The 16,685-nt window shown below is 58.3% G+C and overlaps 2 protein-coding genes across 5 annotated transcripts in view; both read left to right on the top strand.

Annotated features, from left to right (window-relative positions):
• Positions 1-16,685, top strand: part of LOC308057364 (hydrocephalus-inducing protein homolog) — a gene marked incomplete at its 5' end in the record, with an annotated part of 100,615 nt that overhangs the window by 68,128 nt on the left and 15,802 nt on the right. The window contains 11 exons of the mRNA XM_080411483.1: positions 1,442-1,619; positions 2,140-2,270; positions 2,534-2,615; positions 11,084-11,205; positions 11,365-11,865; positions 12,188-12,371; positions 12,859-13,000; positions 13,866-14,046; positions 14,653-15,426; positions 15,877-16,050; positions 16,376-16,578. Coding sequence (XP_080267609.1) covers positions 1,442-1,619; positions 2,140-2,270; positions 2,534-2,615; positions 11,084-11,205; positions 11,365-11,865; positions 12,188-12,371; positions 12,859-13,000; positions 13,866-14,046; positions 14,653-15,426; positions 15,877-16,050; positions 16,376-16,578 — 2,672 coding nt within the window. The remainder of the gene's footprint in view (positions 1-1,441; positions 1,620-2,139; positions 2,271-2,533; positions 2,616-11,083; positions 11,206-11,364; positions 11,866-12,187; positions 12,372-12,858; positions 13,001-13,865; positions 14,047-14,652; positions 15,427-15,876; positions 16,051-16,375; positions 16,579-16,685) is intronic.
• Positions 2,786-11,059, top strand: LOC308057380 (hydrocephalus-inducing protein-like). Of its 4 annotated transcripts, none has more exons than XR_013925239.1 (4): positions 2,786-3,122; positions 4,126-4,262; positions 5,105-9,135; positions 9,760-11,059. XR_013925239.1 is itself a non-coding variant. In XM_080411494.1 (4 exons), the coding sequence occupies exons 2-4, from the start codon at positions 7,656-7,658 to the stop codon at positions 10,179-10,181; spliced, it is 753 nt and encodes a 250-aa protein (XP_080267620.1). In that variant the 5' UTR covers positions 3,908-4,262; positions 5,105-7,655; the 3' UTR covers positions 10,182-11,059. The 4 variants fall into 4 exon arrangements, 2 of the variants coding, with proteins under 2 accessions (XP_080267620.1, XP_080267621.1); XM_080411494.1 differs by lacking the exon at positions 2,786-3,122 and having other exon boundaries at positions 3,908-4,262; positions 5,105-7,815; positions 8,965-9,135; XM_080411495.1 differs by lacking the exon at positions 2,786-3,122 and having other exon boundaries at positions 3,908-4,262; positions 5,105-7,815; positions 8,968-9,135.

Raw genomic sequence — 16,685 nt, forward strand, 5'->3', positions numbered from 1 at the left:
GGGAGGCACGAGGGCTTCGGTAGCTCTTTGGACCCCGAGTGCTGAGCTCTGTGGTTGTGCCGACACTGGAGCCAGACGGTGCAGGCTCTTGTGAGGGTCACCTTCCCCAGGTTGTGTGGTCAAGCAGGACGTACTCCCTGTCCCTGCCTGTAAGAACTCACCTGCCCCCTGCCAGCACTAAGCAGGGCTGAAATACTGTCTTGCCTGGGCATGAAGCTGCTTTGCCAGAAATTTTAGCAGCCCTTGTATTGGTCCCTCCTCCAGCTTTGCTGCTTTGCAGCAGTTTTGTGGGGCAGCGAGGGGGTCAGGGAGGATCGGGGCTGGAACAGCCAGGAGAGGAGTTTGCAGCATCCCGGCGCCCCAGCTTCTTAGTCCCGCGTGGCTGTCTTTGAGCTGAAGCAGCGTTCCTATCTTTGTCCCTTTTGCAAGGGGAAGAGGAAGCCAAATGGCTTTCACATTGTTTTCATGCCCGTCTCCTACAAGGGATGACACACTGATGCCCTCTTCCCGCGGGCTTCCGAAGACGCAGCTCTGCTTGGACCCGTGCAGCCAGCTGCTGCAGCAGCAGCGTGGGTGCTGGCAGCTTGGCAGGGCTCACCTTTGCTGCAGCTGCGCTGTGCGCTGGAGTACGGGCTCAGGGGACCAAGTGGCAGGAGCTGTCCCGCTCAGCGGCTTCCCCTGCAGCATGCAGGGGAGCGGGGAGCCGAGGGTCCAGCCCAGCGTGCAGACGGCGAGCCAAAGGCGTCTGCGTCTGTGCCCGGTCACCCAGAGCCATGCTGCTGTCTGCTTCCATGTGCTCTCAGTGTGGCTGGTGTGAGCCCAGCCTGAGGCTTGGAGAGCCTTTCTGGAAGCCCAGGGAGGAGATGTCCTTCCCAGCAACACCTTCTTCCCTAGAATTTGTCCTGGTCTGCTCCTGCATTTCCAGAGATGTATGTTTGCAGGTCGCTGTGAGTCTGGATGGGCTCACGCACCCCTGGTGTAACCACGCAGGCAGGAGATGTTTGGTTGGGATGATGAATGAGTCAGGCCCTTCAGCAGCAGCCTGGCAACCGCTGACGTGCAGTGTGAGGAGCTGCTGGCCCTGCTGAGGGCATGGGCCTTAGCTCGTCTTCCGCAGCAGCTGGTAAAAGAGCTTTTCTTTATTCAGTCTGGCTCTTTCTAGCAGAGGGTAAGCACTGTGAGCAGCAGAGCTGCGCTCCCGCTGAGCAAAGGGCAGTCTGTGCTGTGGGAATGCAGCCTTACGAGCCCTCTGAAGGACATACTGCACCCTGGTGTAGGAGGCTCGAGCTTTTAGGATACGAGAAAGCTAGAAGGCCGTGTTGTCTGACGTTTTCTTCCATAGGAGAAGCTGTTTTCTCTTCTCAGTGTGCCTATCGCCTGAGCCGTCCCCCCACCAAACGCTCTTTGGTGCATTCCCTCTCTTGTCTCCCATGCCCTGCAGGGTTACATTGGACCTGGCAAGGAGCAAGTGCTCAAAGTCTGTTACCTGCCAGGAGTGCCTGGAGTCTTCTGCAGGGCTTTGCAGATTCAAGTGGGTCACCTGGAACCAGCAAGCATCACCCTGAGAGGAGAAGGGACCCTTCCCAGGATCTGCTTGGACCTGCCCAGGAACATCAGCGGTGAGCACTGCCTCTCTGCTCCACGGGAAGGTCCCCTGGCTTTTTCCCCATGCCATATGCCCACAGGGCAGCTCACCCCCACCCCCACCGAGCCTGGAGGTTTCAGGGCTGTCAGAGCAACACTCAACCCTCGGGTTGCTTCCTGGGTCTCTAGCAGGTGAGCCCATGTGGGCTTTGCCCCAGGAACCACCCTGCAGAGCTTGCCAGCATATCTGTCGGAGGCCTGGGAAGGTGGCGGCCGGGCAGAAAAGCTTGGGGAAGCTGTAACGCGGGCTGGCAGGGATGTTGGCAGGGTTGGATTTGCCATCGCGTTGCAGGGGATGGGATGCTCCTCTGTAGGGGGGAAGGTGGGTGGTAGTGAACGTCAGGATTCAGAGAGGAGCAGCAGCATCCACTTCCCATAGATTGCTCAAGGAGTTTGTTTCTGGGAGAGGCCAGCATCAGGGGAGTGGGGCTTCCCAGCTTAAGTGGGATTGGCACGGCGTCCACGCTTCTATTTGTGGATCGCTTCTTCCTCCAGGAAATGCAAAATATGAGAAGGTCCTCAAAGAGGCCAAAGAGAAGATGGCAAAGGACAGCCAGAGAGCTGAAGCAGTTGCTCTGGGGGAGGCTGCAGCCGCGGAGCCACCCAGGGACGACGCGGACACCGCAGTGAGAAGCCCCATTTGGCATGTGCCACCCTGCCCCTGTGTCACTCGAGCCCTGGGCACCTCACAGCAGGCTTCCTGGGGCCCTGCTGGCACTTGGGACCTCCCTGCCCGCACCTGGCCACGAGCATGTGTCAGCTCAGCGCTGCCCCAGGGGCTGCCCAGCTCTGGCTGTTGTCCCTCCAGCAGATGCACCAGCTCCCCGACTGCCTCAGGGAGAGCTCCTGAAGGCCGTGCTCAAGTGACTGAGTTCCCGGCACTTTGAAGGAGCTGCGGGTCGTGTCTGAGGGGTTTGTTGCTCACGACCCAGCTTACCAGCAGCAGCCTGACTGCGCCCTGGGGCTGTGCTGTCAGCGGTCATCTCCAAGAGGCATCAGCTTTCTCGTGGCTCCCTTTCCAAGAGAGCTGCTGTCCAAGCTGCTCTGGCACTGGTTGGGGGCAGGCAAATACTCGGAGCTCTGGAAGGTTCCTGGCCTGCCTGTCTGTTTGTCTGGCCAGATCAGCTTTTATGGCAGTGACTGGGCAGGCGAAGGTGCTGGAGTCTGTTTCCCTTGAGATCAGGTCTTGACTAAGGGAGCAGGAGGTGTCACAGACGCTGAGCAGCGAGGCAGAGGGACTCCATCGCCCCTCTCAACAAGATCAGGGTGGGATCCTCTCTCAGAGACAAGCCTGTGCCTTGGGCAGGACCTTTGCTAACCAGCCGCTCTCTTTCCTTGCCTCAGTGGGACACGCAGCTGCAGCTGCAGGTGGAGCAGTTGCTGATAGAGGAACATGCCCTGGAGCAGCAGAAAGCTCTCAGCTCCGGCCCCCCAGAGGAAGCGGCCTTTGACCAGCGTGCTCGTCGGAGGCTTCTCAAGTTAGTAGAGACTCCAGGTGCCCCGAGGGTGACACCCAGCAGTGCACCCCTGCTCCCGAGAGCTCCTGGTGTCTGCAGAGCTGGCAGTAGCTGGGCACTGCAGAAAGGGTCTGACCCTGGTAGCTTTGACGTGCTCCTTGTGAGCAGCCGAGTGTCCTCACTTCATAGTGCCACCCTGGGGTGCTCAGCTCCCCACAGATGCTGGGTTCTGCTCTTAGTGCTGAGGGGGTCCAGTGCAGACCATCCAGCCCCTCCAGACAGCACAGACACCGTCCCTGCTGACCAGCTCTGAAAGAGGCAACTCAAAGCTGGCATCTTTGTTCCAACTAACAGGCCACGCTAAGCAAAGCCAGCAGGGAATCGCACGGGCTGAGAAACCCTAAAGCAGGGGGTGTAGATGCTGGTGGGACCGTAGGGCTTGCCTGGGTGACTTGGTCCTTCCCTCTGCTCCTTCCTGATGAGGCAGGGGCACGGTAGGCTCCAGTTCAGGAAGAAAATGCTCTGCAAAACAGACCACTTATGCGCTTTCCCGAGTGGGATTGCTCTGGAGAAGGAGCTGCCCTTGAACGCTGTCGGTGCCGATTCCTGCCTTTCCCGGGGCTGCTCTGGGGACAGACCTGGCTGCAGAGCGGGGAAGATTGCCTGTGCAGGCGAATCTCATTGCAAGGTCCTGAAGCGATTTCAGGCTTGGGCTGTACACCAGGTTAGCAGTTCCACTGAGGCCAGTGGAGGTCTGGTGGACTTAGCCACAGTGGCTCTTTGTAGCCGAGGAGCTGTGACCAGTTAAACACAATTTTGTGTTGAGGTCCCAATGGTAGCTGATAAAACCTAGGACCTGCACCCTCCATGACTTACCGAAGTGTTACTACCAGGTGGTCAGGCCTTGGCTTTCACAGGCTTGAGCTGGGTTTTTACAGCAGCAAATACCCACTTTATTTGTGTCTTCTGTCCACCTGGAGATGTAGCCGGGCTGTGGTTTAAGGAATGTCTCTCTTCCTTTCAGAGTTCAGCTGCCTGAGTACATCCTGGACTTTGGCTGTGTCATTCCTGGTACCGTCCGCACGCACCTTGTGAAGATCACCAACCCCGGGCGGTTGCCTGTGTCCTTCCTCGCTGATAGACGTGCCTTGTGTGGCACAGGTAACCAGTGCTGGAGGGACTTCCCGTGGGCTTGACAGATGAGCTTAAGTCACTGGGTGTGTGGGGGCGTGTTGCGTGCCTGTTTGTACAGCTTTTTTCTTCCTGACTGCCCCCTGCTCGGTGCTTTAGAGCCTGAATTCTCCTGGCCAGCAGTGCCCAGAGACCTGGTCTGCCTGGGACTGCCCTGACACCTCATTTCAGGGACTAGGTGGGCTGATCACCTTGGTCACCTCTCATCATCTTCTGCTCTTGGCTACCATGAGTGACAGCCGAGGTTTTGTGCTCTCTGTGGGCTCGTGTTGCAAACGGACGGGACCCTTTGTGGTTTGGAAGTGCTTTGTTTAGACTTCATGATGTCATAGCCCTTCAGTTGAGCCTTTATTGAGAAAAGAGCCTGTGAGATCCTCTGGTGTATCAAAACAGGCTTCCACGACAGGCCCTGAGGCAAGGCTGTGTCCCATCAAAGGGTGACTTGCTGTGTCTGAGGGGTGGTCAGGTGTCTTCTCTAAGTTGTTGTCCAGGGAACACCGCAGCATGGCGGAATCTTCGTTGGAAATTCTCCTTCGGGGAGGTCTGTGCATCCTTCCCTGAGATGCCCAAGGAAGGAATTGCTGAAGCTCAGCCTGATGGGTTTCATTTTTACCATGTGGACCTTGGATTCTGGCTGCGAAAACGCTTTCTCCTTGGGCGGTGACAAGGGAGAAAGAGCAGCAGGCTTCTCCGGGGATACAAGGGGGTCTTTCGCAGAGCTGCCAGCCAGGACGCCCGCGTGGCCTTAACGTGCTTGTGACACACAAGCGACATGAGATGTATCTCAGCTGCTTTATTTTCATCTGTTCAAGGTTTCAGTGTGGATCTGGACCATGTGAAGTGCCTGCCCTGCTGCAAGACTAAGACCTTCAGAGTGCGCTTTGACCCACAAAGCGCCAACCTGCCACTGGGAGAGGTGGACGTGCTCCTGCCCATCAAGGTACCACCTTTTGGGGCAGGCAGCAGGCTGGACACAGCAGCAGATGTCACCTGGTCTCTCAGCTGGATGTTCTGTCCTTCACTAGGTAGCAGGTGGCCCCACGTTCCATGTCCGCCTCCGTGCCGACGTGACTGTGCCGTCCCTCTGCCTCTCCAGGGACAGGCTGGAGTTCTCCGCTGTCCAGTGTGGGCAGTGTCGGGAAGAAACTGTCCAGCTCCACAATCAGCTCCAGGTCCCCTGTCAATGGTTCGTCACCGTGCACGAGCCTGTTAAGGTAAAGCACAGACAAGGTGTGACACGTAACTTCTTGGTTGGGTTTTCTTTGCCTCTCTTGCCCTTTCTGCCCCCGTGGCTGCCGGGGCGCTTGGGCTACAGCTCGGCTGAGGAAGCTTCTGAGGGTACGGGGCAAGGCTGCTTCGCCTGGACCTGTTCGTTAGCTGATGCTTCACTTCTCTGCCATCTTCACCCATTCCTCCTCCTCTGAGGACAGCGCCTCCCCATCTGCCTGCCCTGCCTACACATCTTTGCTCCCGTTTATGGTGCCACCAGGTTATGGTGGCCACGTCTGGTTTGGACGTGGGTGCTCTTCGCACCGTGGCAGTATCTCAGAGCACGGCAGGAACCAAGAGTCTGTCCCCACAAAGGCCACCTCACACGCCTGGTTTCTGTGCCCAGGTGGACAAATGCTTGTCAGCGAGCATGCGTCGGAAGCTGCTGCAGGAGTTGGAAGCCAAGCCCCGTGTCTTTGAGGCACTGCCCTCGGCCGGAACCCTCGCTCCCGGACAGCGATGCAACATGCGAGTCAGGTTTTCACCCGTGGAAGAGGTGAGATTGGCAGGTGTCACCCCGCGGAGGTCTGGCAGGGCAGTGTGGAAATGAGAGCCCAGCGCAGGGGATGAGGTCTGGCCTCCGCATGGAGCTTTCTGCCAGCCCCGTACCCACTGTGCCCCAGTTTCCCCTGTAGCGCGCACTTCTGAGAAGCGCTTTGGAATCCCCACGGGGAGTTGCACAGGGAGCATCCAGGCTCGGCGGTGTGGCTCCCTCTCGGCACATGGAGGAGATCCACCTGTCTCCCCTCACCTTCCACCTCGTGTGGGCATATCTGCAGGCTGCAACGCCCCGGCGCAGAGCAGCTGGCATGCTCGCGGGGGACAACCCTGGAAGGGCCAACCTGGGCTAATCCTGCTGCCGGTACCAGCAGACAAAACAGCCGCCAGACACCTTCCTGGGCACGGCGGGACTGTCACCTGTAGCGGTACACTGCCAGCAGTCCCTGTGGCTCTGGCCCAACCTGCCTGCGTGTTCCCACGCGGTCTGGGAGTCAGCTTAAGCGATGGAGCATTCCCAAAGGCAGTTTGCATGTGGCCACAGTGACTTGGAAGCTGGCAGTGTGTGACAGCATGGACACAAGTGCTTCCATGCCTGGGAACAGTCCCAGGGACGGTATAATTGCTAGTAGGGATGCCACCAGCTTGTGTTGGGCTTTGGCCAGAGCCAAACGCTGAGCAGAGAAGATGACCCTTATTTCTAGCCAGCGAGAGCTCATCTGCCTCTTGCGTGGCTGGTGTTTGCCTGATGCAGCAGTGCCACAGCTGTGTCTGGGCAGCGTAACCCCGAGGACCTTTCTCATGAGCGCTGCGCTCCCTCGTGACTGGGTGAAAACATGTGACAGACTGTTTCAGATCTGACACCAAACAGCCAGTTACACCTCACCCAGGATCCATCCCAGTTACCTGGAGCCAGCATGCAGGTGCTGCAGCCTCTGCTATAATTAAATACCTGTTTTCCATTCACCTTAGAGGTACCGATGACACCGCTGACCTTGGGGCAAGGGTTGAATTCCAGGCCCTTGTCACCTGGGACTTAGCGCAGGACCTTTCTGTGCTTCTCTCTTTTCAGAAGTCCTACAGAAGGAGGCTGAAGACTAACATTTGCCAGAGCAGCCAGCACCTCCAGCTGCAGGTCTCGGGACAAGGTCTGGAGCCGCAGCTGGAGTTCAGCCCCCCAGTGCTTGAGCTGGGACCGGTGCTGCCATACAGCCATGGGGCGGAGGGGACAGTGGTGGTGAAGAACCCGTGCGAGTTTCCCATCGAGTTTTACTCGCTGGAGTTTGACCAGCAGTACCGTGAGGAGGAGCAGGTGAGCGGGAAGGTCTGGTCCCCGTGTGCGTGCTGCCGTAGCTTCACAGTGCTGTGGTGGCATTCCCGGGCTTGCGCCAGGGAGATGGAGGCAGTCCCCAGGGCACAGCCTGGTGGCACTTGAGGGGCAGCCAGCCCTGCTGCCAGGCCGAGGGGGGTGCTTGGGTAGTCCGTGCTGGGAGGAAGGCATGAGGGAGAAGACTGGTTGGCTGGGCAGTGTGTTCGTGTGGTCAAGAAACCCCTCCTGTATGTGGTTTCTCGTCCCTCCACGCACAGGTCCTGCGCATGCTGAAAGACTACGACAGCCGCAACACCTTGTTGCTGCCTCTGCGTGGCCCGGGTGAGAAGCTGCCCCCAGAGGTGCTGGAGTACTCTCAGGACCAGAAGGGGCTGCAGGATGATCAAGCAAAGCCCAAGACTGGGGACCCAGCGGACCAGGACAAGGGTGAGGGTTTGGCATGGTCTGTCCTGAGTGTGGACACAGCAGGGAGTCCAGGCTGCGTACCCTGAGTTCTCCATGACCTCATTCTCCACGGAAAGCCCGTGCTTTTAGCAGCCGCCTGTTCCCCAGCTTGGTGGAGGAATTGCTAGGTGAAAACCTGTGGCTTGTAAGACGCATCCTCTCGCAGCTCTGAGTGCAGCTAAAGCAAGCTCATATCTTACTGCCACACACTGGGGAAATCATCAGGGTGTCCCCTTGTGTCCCTCAGCCACAAAGAGCAGGCTCAGATGAGTTCTTCAGCCTGTAGGACCAAGTCTAATATAACGAGCTGGTTTAGATTTGTTCCTTCGCGGCAACACAAGCACAAGCTCAGAATACCCCTGGACAGGCTCCTCGGTGCCTTGGGAGTCTCCCTCCTTAGGAGAGTTTTGCTTTTGCTTGTGGCCCTGCAAAGTGGGAATGGCCAAGAGCAGGTTGCCATTCCTTCCCCACGTCCTTCCTCCTCGGCCAGCTCTGAAGGTGCCTGGCACCTGTCAGATGGGGGCAGAAAGCACTCCGCTGGGGTTGTTGGCAGCACCTCAGCCCGTAGCTCGGTCGTTCCCCCCTCCCTTTTCGATGAAAGCCAGTCCAACAGGGTGAATTCAGAATCTGAATGCGGGGAAGAGGAGGAGGAAGGTGTTAAGGAAAGACGCGGGACGGGTGGTAACCCGAAGCTCTTCACCTATTTTGTCCGTTGTGGCAAAAGGGCCCCAGCGGTGGACTTCAGTGCCACCTCCATTGCTTCACTGCAGCCTGGTGCCATCTCCCTCGGGACTGTTCCCAATGCCCAGTTGCACCTGTCACCCCCCTTAGGCACCAGGACCCGGGACCAAACTCCCATGAGGACCGTGGGGAGGGTTCATGGAAGATGTGGCCCAGGCCTCCTGGGTGTTGCCAGATGCTCTTTCCTCCTCCTGCCACCCCACTTACTGTGCTCTGAACAGGCCCCTTCGCCAGCAGCTGGATCTGCGCGAGCCTCGAGGACGGGCACGATGAGATCTGGGCTGTGACATTGCTTTCAGCAGTCTCCTCTCCCAGGGTCTGAGGGGATGGGGAGGGCGATCAGGGTCCCAGGGAGGCAGGAGGCTGACTTTTCTACCTGGTTCTACACAGCAGAGCACCAGCAGAGCACCAGCAGCAGCAAGGAGGCTGCAGGAGAGCTGGCCGACAGCCCTGTCCGTAGGGCCATCGCCCGCCACCTGGGCATCGATATCTCTGCCGAACGGCGCACAGGCGGAAGCCGCAGAGGGATCGTCATCATCGTCCATGGGGCACCTCGGACAGGTGCGTGAGCTGTTGGCTGCAAGGAGAGCGGGAAGCAGGAGAGACTTATCCTGGTGGGCCGTGGTGCTTGGTCGGCCAGTTGAAGCGAAGCGAGGCAAGCCACAGCTCTGCTGGTCCGTGAAACGGTCCCAGGCCTCTGCCTAGCTGGTGCCAGTGCTGTGGCTCATCTTGTGTCCCTATAGCTAGGCTCTTGTCCCCCCAGATGGGGTGGCCATGTCCCTCTTGCTGCATGGGACCACATTGCCTGGTGCCCGTGTTTCCTCATGGGAGCAGCCCCTAGCCCATGCTGACCCCCAGACTGCGCCCAGCTGGCACCCACCAGCACAGGGTAGCGAACGGTGGTGGTGGGCCAGGGCTCGAAACAATGTCCTGGCCCAGGGCTGAGGTCACACCACAAGGGACAAAGTCCTGGGCTGAACCGGAGGTGGAGGCGATCCACCTGGCTCTGGAGTTCAGCGCTTCTGACCGTGCTGAAGCTGCCTCCCTCGTGGTGTCCCCTAAAGGGACATGTGCTTTCTGAACGTCCTTGAAACCTGCAAAGCCTCTGGGGGGGCTTTCCAGAGCCTGTCGCTGAGAATGCTTCACCTGCAAATGTCACCAAGCCGCCTTCCTCTCTCTCTCAAGGAAAGACAGCGGCAGCGGTCGCCCTGTCCAAATATTACGGCGCTGCCTGCTTGTCCATCGACGCCGTGGTGACAGAAGCCATCTCTGACGGGAGCAGCGCGGCAGGGCTCCGTGCCCGGGAGCTGTGCATCAGGGCTGCCGCTGAGCAGAGCCACAAGGAGACAGAGGATGAGGGTAAGGAGGAACACTGGGCGCAGAGCGGCGCTTTGGAAACCCACCATGGCCACCTGCTTCTGCTTGCTCCAGAGGAGTTTGGCAGCCCTTGGGTCTCTTGGGGAGCACGGGTGCAAGCGTGTAGAAATGCAGAGCCATTTCATAACACAGCTCGGGTGAATAAGAAGCTCTGTTTTGAGGGGTCAGACAAAGGCATTTTTACTGCCTCTGGGCTTCTTGACACACGTTCCTTTTTCTGGGAGTGGTGAAGCACACCCATACCTTTCTCAGAGCTTTATAAACACATTTTCTCCGAGCTGAATCCAGCTTGCTCCCTGTGGCCATCAGGCAGAACTGCTGCCCGCTTGAACAAGGAATAACCCTCCGAAGTGGCTCATTAAGCTCTAGGTGACTGACTGTGAGTGTGGCTTCACAGACATGAGAGGAAGGGAAGAATAACCTCTTGGAGGAGTTTTGGATGAGACGCACTGCAGATGAGCTCTTTTTCTCTGGAAATGTATTTTTTTTTCCCCCTATACTGACACTGTCAGGTTGCGGAGCTGGCACGTGCTGTGCTGTGCTCCATGTGAGACTGGAGACTTTGGGGAAACTTTCTTGGGCAGTTGTTGCCCTGAGCTCTGCAGGGTGAGGCCAGACGCTGGCCTTGGCAGGGGACGTTTTACATTGCTCAGCTTTGAACCTGGGTGGTTGGGAGCTGGTGGAAGGGAAAAGGCTCTGGGTGCCAGGTGGGGTTGTCCCAGGCAGAGGGTTTAGCTTCCATGGAGATGGGTGATGCTGCTGGGGCAGGGCTGCCCGTTACAGTCTCCACGGGAGAAGGCAGGATGGGTGCAAGGTAGGAAAATGATGGTGCTGGGGGACGAATCTTTGGCTTGATCCATAGGGGAGCTGCTGTGCAAAGTGTCACCTGTGTGCATGTTTATTAAGGAGGGACACGGGGCTGTGCACGACAAACTCTCTGGCCTTTCCGTCCTCTCTCAGCTTTATCGTGCTAGTAAGGGAAGCAGGGCAGGAGCTGCTTCTGGAGAGCAGCGCTGCTAGTGCCCAGCAGGCTGGGGGACAAGTGCTGTGTCCCTGCCAGGGGTGGAAGGTGCCTGCTTGCTCCCCGCAGCACCCATCGCCAGCCCCGCTGAGCCGTCTGTCCCCTCTGCAGGTCACAATGCAGATGTGTCTCTCAGCGTGCAGTGCCGCGCCAAGGCCGGGCACAGCTCAGCGCTGCGCCAGTCCAGCTCTGAGGAGGACGGCAGCCTGCAGTCCCCGAGTTCCCAAAGGCCGGTGAGCACTGCAGCAAGCAAGAGGAAGCCGCATGGCCGTGCATCCCAATCCCGGGAACAGCATCGAAGGGATTCGACAAGCTGCCAGGTGAAGCGTGATCTGCGCTGGGTAATGCCTGGGTCCTTTCTGTTGCATCTGAGAAGCGAAGGGGCTGCTTAGAGTGGGGGCTGGTGTGTGGGTGTGTGGTGCAGAGCGCCAGCTGGGCATGCTTGGGGTGGGAACAAACCCCTGTGCTCTGGCAGAAATCTCGACTGGGCCTCAACAGTTTGTTGGCAAAGTGCAGTCCTGGCTAATGTGGCCGCAGGCAGTGGGCAAAGCTGCGGGATGCTGTGCCGGGGGCTTGCAAGCCACGGGATGTGTCCTCCAGGGTTGTCCCCTGGAGCTGCTGGCCTGCAGGGTTGGTTCGAGCCTCCCGCTAGTGGGAAACCCTGGCTGCAAGCCCAGCAGTTGGAACTGTTCAGGGGTTACCCAAGTGGTTTGGTTTACTTGTGGCGTTCAACATTGCAGGGCTCCTCCATTTCTCATCTCCACCCTCCCCTTCCCTGCGTCCCTGCGCAGCGATGGCTGAGCATCGGTGGCAGCACAGAGGGAGGGCTGGGCTGTCTGAGCTGCGTGCTGCCCGAGGACTTGCTGGTGGCCATCCTCTCCGAAAGGCTCCAGGTACGTGGGGTGGGGTGGGGTGGGGGCAGATGCTGCGTTCCTGCTCCGCAGAGACAGGCAGCGAGGCAGTTTGGAGAGGAGGTCTGTATCTGCTCTCGGAGGAGCCCCGAGCTGCACACAGGGATCCCTGGGGGAAGCTGCAGATGCCCCAAGGTGGCAGAACGTGGGGAAAGATCAGAGCTTGTCTGGGCCGATGTGCTGGACACAACGATGGCTGGTGTCCTTTGACATCTGCTGACAGTGGACATTTACTGACTGGCTGAGAGCCCCGTGTGTGCCACAGCTGGCTAGAAAAGCTGTTCCTTTTCAACTTTATTCGCAGCTGAGTGACTGCTACCAGGGCGTGGTGTTTGATGGCCTGGAAACCCTCTTTGCGCACAACATGGCATCTGCTCTCCTCTGCCTGCTCAAAGCTGTTGGAAATCGGCCTCACATCTATGTCGTGAACCTGTTCCAGGATTATGTGTCCTTTAAAGCCAGGGAGACAGCTGCAAAAGAGCAGGAAGGTGAGACTTTTCATCTCCGCACCTCTCAAATCTTCCCTGTCAAGCACTCAGCCTTATCTGTGTGTATCTGGGTTACCAGCAGGGCTTGTAAGAAGTGGTCTTATTAATCCTTCCACCTTCTGCCTGGGTGTAGCCAGCGCTCAGCTCACAGTTGCTTAAAATGCAGCAGAGCAGAGCTGAGGCTGTGAAGACTTCCCTTGGTCTCTACCGTGAAAGCCTGGGCACAAGTGCCAGCTGTTGTGGCTCAGGACCGAAGCAGCAGCAGCAGCTGCCCGCCACGCTGGTGCGCAGGAGCCAGGCAAGGCGCGGGAACTCGCCGTGAACTGTTGATAGTTCAGGGGCTGATCTGAATTTTGGAGCAGGGCTGTGAGCTCCCCAGCACCTCCTGGCAGGATGATCGGCTGGCTCGGGACACAGCTGTGAATCCTGGCAGCTCACCCCCAACAGCAAGCTCTGCTAATGGTTTCTCCTCTGGCCTTGGCTGAAGGACGGGAGCAGGAAGAAGCTGCCCGCAGGGAGAGAGAACGTCTCTGGGAGATGGACGAGGATGAGTATGATGCCCTCACTGCGGAGCAGAAAATTCAGCTTCATAACCAGATACGCCAAGTCCAGCGCGAGAGGAGGCAGAGGTCTGTGCGCCTGTAACTCCCCAGGAGGGTGCCCCTGCAGGGTTTTCCTGCTCCGGAGACCTCGGTTGAGCTCAGAGGGGTCACGGAGCGAAGGCCCGAAAGGGTCTGCTCCAAGTGGGCAGTTCCACCCCCAGGTTCCCAGCAGAGGAAGGCCCTTCCTCCCGGGAGAGAACATCTTCTCTCCAGCTGAGCGGGGAGCCCGCGGGTTTAGACGGTGGCTGCCGGCACCTGGGCTCTGGGCTTGCCTGGCCGCTGCTCCTTAGAAGTGTCTCTAAGTTAATTACGTTGATTCTCATCTTCACCCCCCTTCTTCCCCACACCAGAGGGGTTGTGGTGTGGCTTGGTGTGAGGCACAGCCGTGCTGGCTTGGTTTAGATCCCAGTCCTGCCGTAGGGGAAGTCCTTGCTGATCTCCCAGGTTTTTCCTTCCTGAGCGACACCGGCCATAGAAGCCGGTGGCTCTTGGGCTCACCCTCAGCTGCAGCAGCAGGTCAGCCTGGGAGAAGCTCTGATCCAGCAAAGCAGCCCAGGAGGGGAGGCCGCAGGGGTTGAGGAGGATGCGCAGGCTAAGTCCGAAACTGGGAGGGGGACCCGCTTAAAGCGAGCGTGTGTTTCCGCACTTCGTTCAGCCCAGGCTGACCTTATGAAGCAAGGCTGAGGTTTGGCTGGCCCTGGAGGTCCCCTCCCACCTCTCCTCACTTGGGATATTCCCAGCCTCCCCAGGCTGAGGGAGGTCCACAGAGATGGCCTAACGGTTCTGCCTGGCCTCAGGGTCAGGGAATGAAGTGCAGGACCAGCTGGGATGGCGGCAAGCCCAGACTTCTGGTGGTGACTCTCGGGCGTGTTTTCTGTTTGGCTTGCTGAAGGGAGATGGAGCAGCTAGCTCGAGAGCTTGAGGAAAAGCGTCGGCAGGAGCTGGAACGCTTGAAGGAGGAAGAGCTGAAGAATTCTGAGCAGGGGAAGAGAAAGACTGGAAAAGACCAAGAGAATGCTTTGAGGAGGAAAAGCCGGCCTGGTGTCAAGCAGGTGCGTGGTTGTTTACAGAGATGACTGAAAGCCCTGGGGACCTTCCTACGGAGCTGCGCCGTGCCTCAGGGAGCCCCACGCAGTGCTGGGGACGAGCACCTGGCAGGAGCAACATGTGGGGCTGCGCTGGGAAACAACCACCGGGGTCTGATCGTGCTGCTGCTGCACCGGGGTGTCTTCCCATGGGTTTGCTGCTAGAGCTGCTCTACTAAGATCATGCTGCCTTTGAGTCCTGGCTTCATGTAACTCCACATATTGACTACTGAAGCCCTAGGTAGTTTTAGTCCAGCGTTTCTTCCCACTCTGCCTGTGACTTACACCTGTGAGCCATGATCTGTCTGGGATGTGGGGTCTTTTCCTACATGTCTGGCAGGAGATGCCCCCAGGCCTTAGGTATTCATTAGCAGGCAGACTTTGCAAAGAAGCAGGCAGACTTTGCAAAGAATCAGCCAGCCACAGGGATGCTCAGCGCACCAGAAATGAACCCAGAGGACTGCACGGGAGTAAGGAGGTGTCTTAAGTTCTCTGCTTGGTTTGGGAACCTGTTCTGTTCCTCAGCTGGCTTGCAGGACCCCTCATCAGTCTGACACTGAAGAGTTTGGTTTGTTGAGCTAAACTGGGTACCAGCTATGTTCTGAACTGGGATTTGTAGGGTGCCTAGCACAGGTCTGGAGCGAGGTTTGGGGTGCTATTGTAAAGATCATTGCTGCCCTACAGCACCTGAGTCAGTGCTTTGAAATGCTCCCTGCTTTTTTTGCTCTTCCTGCCCAGGGCATGAACAGTCCCACCAGCAACACCAACACATCCAACAGCCAGAGGTCGGAGGTCACCAAGGGGGTGGTCAAGACACGATCTGTAAGGAAGCGCCTGGGCTCTGTTGCACGCTGCACAAAGGAAGATGAGCAAAAGCAGAGCAAGGTCACCCTGATGGATGCCCACCTGGCAGCGGCTGCACACCCCACAGACCTGGAAGAGGGGGAAACAAAAAATGAGGCCCAGAGTGACAGCGAGAACTTGGCCCTGAGGTTTAATATCTACGAGACGTCGCAGAGGGATGTTGCGCGTATTTTGGCATCCTGGGACAGGGTTCAGGGTATCCTGCTGTTCCCCCTGAACCACGAGGACGCACGGCACCCAGCAGAAGAGCAGCCCCAGCACGCATCCAGCCCCAGGAGCTGGAGGGACAGAGAGAAGGAGCATCAGGAGAGGCTGGAGAAAGAGCATCTGGCAAAACTGAAGGCTCTTGAGGATGCCAGAATACCTCAGCTGGAAGGGGAAGGTGCAAAAGGGTCAGCCAGAGGCCAGGGTGTCGGGGTGCCCTGCTTGGACATCCAGGTGCTGGGCTCAGAAGATATGACTAGGAAGATCCTGGAGAGCAGCGAGCTGCCAGCGGCAGAGCAGGTAGAGCCCTGTGAGGCTCGGAGGCTGAGCCTGCCGTGCTCCTGGGCCCCGGTCCAGGCCACCGATGATGTTCCACAATGGCTCCGCAGCAGCCCCATGGCTGGGGAGGTTCTCACCATCCCTCAGGTGGGTGGGAAGCAGGAGTGCTCTCTGTACAAGCATCCCGTCTGTTGAGAGAATTTCCCAGCCTGGAAATCATTGCAAATGGTCCCAGGGCAGGGCAGCTCAGGTTTCCTTCAGCTGAGTCACTCCGGGGAGAGGTTTCTCTCGAGGTCCCACTTGTAGGTCCTGGCACTGCTCTGGAGCCTACCCACTCCACTGGGCATGAAGAAGCGCTGTGCCCCATATAAATAAAGCCCCACCACATTGCCGAAAGCTCCGTGCCTTTAAGGAGTGAGTGTGAGGATGAAGGTGACAGGGGTACAAACAGGGTTTTCTCTTACGCTTTAGGTCCTGGATAGCCTTGGACTGGGTCCCTCCGGGCTTCCCATTCCCCCTACTGCTTTCTACTCCGTGATCCACTACCCGGCAGAGCGGATGGCCCCTGCAGCAGGAGAAGCCCTCAAGCACTTTGTCTTTGTTGTGCCAGAAGGCGCCACTGCAGAAGAAGACAAGAATGCTGCCGTAAGTCTCGTGGATGCCCCCGTTGTGCCCGAAGTGAAGGTGCCAGGGCAGGGGGGTGGGTGGGGAAGGATCACTGTGATGTCTGTAAGATGAGAATAACGGTTTAAAAAAACCCCTCAAGCCCTCGCCTTGCCTTGAGGTCCTGGGCAAGGAGAGTGTTGTAGGCAAAACTAAACCTGATGAGGAAGACCAAGTCCCTGGGCAGATGTGGTTGTTTATTTAGTGCTTCCCCTAATTGTTAACAAACCCACAGCTTGCTTTCCCGGAGGGGGATGTCTCGGGGCAGGTCTCACCTCTCTGTTTTCTCCCTCCCCTTGTGGCTCAGACCGCAGAGGAGCAGGTCGCCCCTGTGAGGAGCCAGTCGAGCGAGGAGAAAGCTGCGGGCAGCTGGGAGGCTGCGAGAGAGAAGCAGAGCTCCAGTCAGGGCAGGAGATGTCTCCAGGGGCTGGACAGGGAAGGACCCGTATCTTCTCCTGGGGCGCACCAAAGCGGCGAGGACACGGTCCCATCCCCGCCGAGACATGTCAGGTGAGCTGAGGGCTGAGGAGATCCTTCTGCTTCGCGGCCACCCTGTCAAGTGAGGTCTGTCATCCCCAGCTCCTCAGGGCCCCTCTGCTGGTGCCTCCGTGGGATGG

This window comes from Falco punctatus, assembly GCF_963210335.1.
Source record: "Falco punctatus genome assembly, contig: scaffold_28, whole genome shotgun sequence".
In the NCBI taxonomy this organism is placed as follows: Eukaryota; Metazoa; Chordata; class Aves; order Falconiformes; family Falconidae; genus Falco; species Falco punctatus.